Below are 4,877 nucleotides of genomic sequence, written 5' to 3'. Positions count from 1 at the left end.
TTCCCTATGATGCTGCTTGGCCTGCTGTGTTCATCCAGCTCTACACCTTGTAATCTCAGTGGCTCTTGTTTTTTTTTGCCTTGCAAAAATGAGTGGAGCATCATGTAGACCAGCAAACTTGGGAGGATCACACCAAAAGACAGAGCCAGAATTCAAATACTCTGTGTTCTACATGCTAGACTCCAACTACCATATGTAGCTAAAACTATCAAACCAAAATTAGGATTTCATCATCTTAGTGTTTACAGCATAAGTTATTGATTGCAATTGATCTTGCATTCTGTTATTGTGAATATCACAATTTATCTGTTTTGGAATATAATTTATGGTTTTAAGAATTAAAGTTTGAACTTTAACTGAGGGCACCTGACTCAAAGAAAGTGACTGAACTTTAGACAAGCTTGAAGTTACTTAGTTAAAAGTTAAGATTTCAAAATGGCGGCAGCATTCAGGGTCCTCAGCCTGGGGCTCGTCAATCTGTCTCCTTTTCTTCCGCTTTTTTTCTCTAAGATTTTGTATATTTTTTTCTGATAAGAAACTTACCTTGAGAGCTACAGCAGGCTAGAGGCCTGGAGCGGTGCGGAGAGGCTGAGAGCTGGAGCAGGCTAGTGGCCTGGAGCGGCGCAGAGAGGCTGAGAGCAAGAGCAGGCTAGACCCTGGAGCGGTGCGGAGAGGCTGAGAGCTGGAGCAGGCTAGAGGCCTGGAGCGGTGCGGAAAGGCTGAGAGTGAGAGCAGGCTAGAGGCCTGGAGCGGTGCGGAAAGGCTGAGAGTGAGAGCAGGCTAGAGGCCTGGAGTGGTGCGGAGAGGCTGAGAGCCAGAGTGGATCGGGCTGGTGGTCTGGAATGATGTGGAGGGGCTGACAGCAGCAGCAGAGCAGGCTGGGGATGGTTGCTGGACGGGGGACCAGTATGGTGGTCAGCGGCTTGCAAGGCCTATCAAGACCACGTGTGGAAGCGTCTGCGCTGAGCTACTGTAATGTAATGTTTATCTGTAAGATTTGTACATAGGTACTTTGTACCAAAGATGATGCCATGAAAGGCAACATTGTAAACTTTTCACTGTACTCCTGTACTTGAGTACATATGACAATAAAACATATTCTATTCTAAAAGTTAACCTAGCTTGTAAGGTCAGAGGTGACAGTGTAAAACGAGAACAATGAATGTCCCTGCCTTGTAATGAAACCAGAAGGTCCATAATTTTATCAAGGAAGATTTAAATATTACATGTACCTCCCATGTCAAAAGAAGGTAAAAACAAGTTATAAACAAGTGAGTTCCCTAACAGGGCCAGAAATCTGGGTAAGGAGTGGAGGTGGTAGTGGTGGGAGAGTGAGTTATAATTCTACATTACTCATATAAATGATTCATACAGGTTACAAAATCAAGGATTTGTGTTGAATATAAAAAATAATTTGTTCACATTTCAGTCTGAACCATACTCAAGATGTCCACACTGCCACCAGAGATAGAGATAGAGAAGAACCCTGGTTAAAAGGCCCTTTTGTCTAACTTGTGTGAGTATCTGCTGACAGAGCAAGCAGTTCAGTTTGGAGAATACAAACAGGCAGCTGTAGCTTTGTTTTGGTGTAAACTGCATCTCACCAGATTGGAAACACCAGCAGGAGATGGTGCTGAGTTAGGCCTGTACCTTTTGGCAGTCAAAATATTAACTTCTTCTAGGTCATTGCTGCTACTCACTTCTGAGCTCAGTTATCACCTTAATTGTTTTGACAGCTAAGGGGTAAAGGCCATAAGCAGGCAATATTACCTGAAAGATGTACAATTAGCCAATAAATTTCTTGCACATGCAGTATAATATCTTTCACTGCACCTTCACGTTCAACAAAGGAGCTGCCTCAATTTCAAGACAAACCAAAAGACTAAGGAGACTGCCTTACAATAAAGTTCTTTGAAAATCCAGAACAGGTCCCTGACCAGGAACTGACCATCCTGGTCTAAACATAGAGAAAACAGAAGATCATTCAGCATCTTGAGTCTATTCCATTCAATTAGACCACTCTTGTCCACGTTCTTTGCTCGTGTCTCTTTATACTCTTACCTAACAAACAAACTATCAGCCTCAGTTTTTAAATTTTCGATTGAAACCTTAGAATCAACGACTTTCTGGGTAAAGGGAAATCTAGATTTCATCTATCCTGTGTGTGCAAAAGTGCTAAACAGATCTGTATCAGATGAGGTTTACATACTAAGCCACTTATTCCTTATTCACACTATATTCAACCCCAAAACAGCTAAACAATGCAATTTTCACACTAGCTGGACTGTTGTGCCTGTGCAATGCAATTCCAAATCATCTGTACCTCAAAGCGTGCCCAATCCCATGAAGTGTTCCTGTGCGTTGGTCGCTGAAGGTGTCCAAACTGGATTTCATATGTAGCATTAGGACTGTGCACTGTAGTGGGAAACTCCACCTTCAGAAACTTGTGTGCTTCATGCCATTCCACCTGCAGAGGAGAAACATAGCAAGGCCAAATGGTCACAAAGTGCGTGATTTGAAGTTGAACATATTGAAATTTAATCTACTCACCTCTGTTTTGAACTTAATATAAGGACAGCAAGCATCCAGTATGATCTCTTGGCGGATCTTGCTGGTGTCACTGATACGGATAGAGTATCTTACACTTCCCCTGACTCTACCTGGGCACACTATCTCCAGAGGGTTCACAACCTGTGACACAGGTTTCCTGATGAGCAAAAAGCATTAAGAGTTCCAGATGAGATTAATTTAGTTTCCCATTATACAATAAGTATCTTTCTCTCACTCTCTTTTTGTTTTTCTCATGTTACATGGGATAATTACAATGCTCATTGATCAATCCTTCCTATAAACCACAATTTTCTTTTGGATTCGTTAAGTAGTTATACATCCAGATATCCTTCCTGCCACACACTCTCCCCATTGATCTGGGCTGGGTATTGACACCATTACACTCTGGTTTGCCTGCACCAGTGGCTTGTTTCTTTCAGAGCCAAGTCCTGGAGTGGGACTCAAACCATGGGACTTCCTTTTCATTAAACAAACATCAATATGAGTTCAACTTTACTGAAAAACTCAAAGATGGAAATTGCAGTACATCTCAGCAGCTGTAGCACCAAAAAAAGGAAGGTTTTTAATATGATAGTCTTCAAGAGGTATTTGTTCAGATGGACTGTACAGTGAAACGATTAACCACAATTGCAGCGCAGATCAGACACACATTGTATTCAGAGTTATGGACGCAAGATGAAAACTAGAAACATTCTGATAGTAATTTTAAAGAATCAGTTTGAGATTCACCATTCACTGATCCTTACATAAAGCCCTGCCTGTCACTCTAGCTGTGGTTCCCAGCAGCTATTTGTAGAATAGCATATACAGAAATTTGGGAGCTTTGGTTCATGACAATGATTTCTCTCTAAAAAGTCTAAATATTGATTCTGGACATTACCTTGTTTCTAAGTGATAATCCATGACATCCCATGCATCCCAGTATAAAGGAACATCATCAAACAACACAAACTGGTTCCCATAGCAACCATCAGGAATAGTCTCCCTGGAAGTACAACATAGACAATAATAATGTTCTTATTAACTTGAGATTCCAGTGATGAGCAAAAAAACCTCCCAGTCCTGGAACTACTTTACAACAGGGAGACATGTAGAAATACATACTGTTGCTTTCTTTAATGCTTTAGCTGTTCAAACACAAAGAACAAGTACATCGAATCCTGTGATCCTTGGTAATTAAGGAAAGAATGATATTTCATAATTCTGACTCTCAAATCTAGTGTCCTTGCAAACTACTGCCCTATCCATGACCTTGTCCCTTTCTAAACTGTAATTTCCCCAGAACCTTACATCAAACTGTGTTACTCTGAAACTGACTTTCTGTGCGTGCAATCTCCTTTAGCCTCACCATTACAGTTCCCCCAAAAATAGCCTGAGTTACCTTCAAAGTTTCTCAGGCAAATACCCTGCAAACTACCTTTGTCACCAAGCAGTACAGAGTTAAACCATCGATTTGATTGCCTGGAACTAAAATTTGAGTTTTCAAGTAATAAAATCAGAGTAAATGAACATTTCTGGCTGGGTCTAAGAAAGAAGCTTTCAAGTGCTGTGAGGTGCTCTTAACCTTTCAAAATTGCATGTGTCTGTATATTAAAAATAAGGGAGTTAGTTGTAAAAGTGGACTTATTAGGGACATCTGACAAGAAAGAACATAGCACAGAAAGATAGTCCGTCTCTGGTAGAATTATCAATCTTTTTCTTTCTCAGCGGTGCCAGAGCTACATACAGAACAGATTGATAAGTTGATTTAACATCTCCAACATAAGTCACAAGCTTTTATTTAGCCTGCATTTAACTCTGTATATTTATTTAAGATTACATTCTATTGGTAATTTAGTAAACAGTTTTATATTATTGCAACTTATTATTTATTAACTACCCTTTACAAATGAACACAGTTTGAATGAAACTCTTTCTGCTTTCCAATCAAAGACAGCAAACAAACATCTCCTCAGGTAGATCACTTTAGAAATGTACGTTGTGAACTTCAGATTGACAGATAATTATCACCACCATCAGAACTTTAGCTTCCTGAGGCTCAGCAGGAAAGTTCTGATTTAAGATTTAGATTCCAAATTGAATTTTAAATGCTTTCTGCATACTGACACTGATTGTTCACAAACACTGTATTCTGCAACAATCACAGTATCATATCTGTATGCCACTGTAACGACATATATACCAAAAAAAAATTCAAAGCTACTGCAAAAGGGCTGTTTCTTGTCATTTCCACTGTTATCTATATTAATTCAGTAAAGTCCAGATCCACCAGCATCCACAGGCACAGACAGATGCATTACAGCATC

At 40.1% G+C, this 4,877-nt stretch overlaps 1 protein-coding gene across 1 annotated transcript; it reads right to left on the bottom strand.

Annotated features, from left to right (window-relative positions):
• Window positions 1–2,260: 2,260 nt before the first annotated feature.
• Window positions 2,261–4,350, bottom strand: LOC125482646 (alpha-mannosidase 2C1-like). Its single transcript, XM_048594761.1, has 3 exons — window positions 3,452–4,350; window positions 2,551–2,707; window positions 2,261–2,467 (listed from the first exon to the last, which is right to left on the bottom strand). Exons 1-3 carry the CDS (start codon window positions 3,472–3,474, stop codon window positions 2,276–2,278), a joined length of 372 nt encoding a protein of 123 aa, XP_048450718.1. The 5' UTR covers window positions 3,475–4,350; the 3' UTR covers window positions 2,261–2,275.
• Between the last annotated feature and the right edge of the window lie 527 nt (window positions 4,351–4,877).

This window comes from Rhincodon typus, unplaced genomic scaffold (assembly GCF_021869965.1).
Source record: "Rhincodon typus isolate 14 unplaced genomic scaffold, sRhiTyp1.1 hic_rhity00014220, whole genome shotgun sequence".
NCBI classification, from domain to species: domain Eukaryota; kingdom Metazoa; phylum Chordata; class Chondrichthyes; order Orectolobiformes; family Rhincodontidae; genus Rhincodon; species Rhincodon typus.
This window is presented reverse-complemented; position numbering and strand designations above follow the sequence as displayed.

Bases quoted from the DNA above. Each gene is read 5' to 3' on its own strand.
- LOC125482646 (XM_048594761.1), bottom strand. From the start codon at position 3,474: ATGGATTATCACTTAGAAACAAG. The intron at 2,708-3,451 runs GTAATGTCCAGA...TTTGCTCATCAG, and splicing joins GATTATCACTTAGAAACAAG to GAAACCTGTGTCACAGGTTG. The intron at 2,468-2,550 runs GTGAGTAGATTA...TCTCCTCTGCAG, and splicing joins ATATTAAGTTCAAAACAGAG to GTGGAATGGCATGAAGCACA.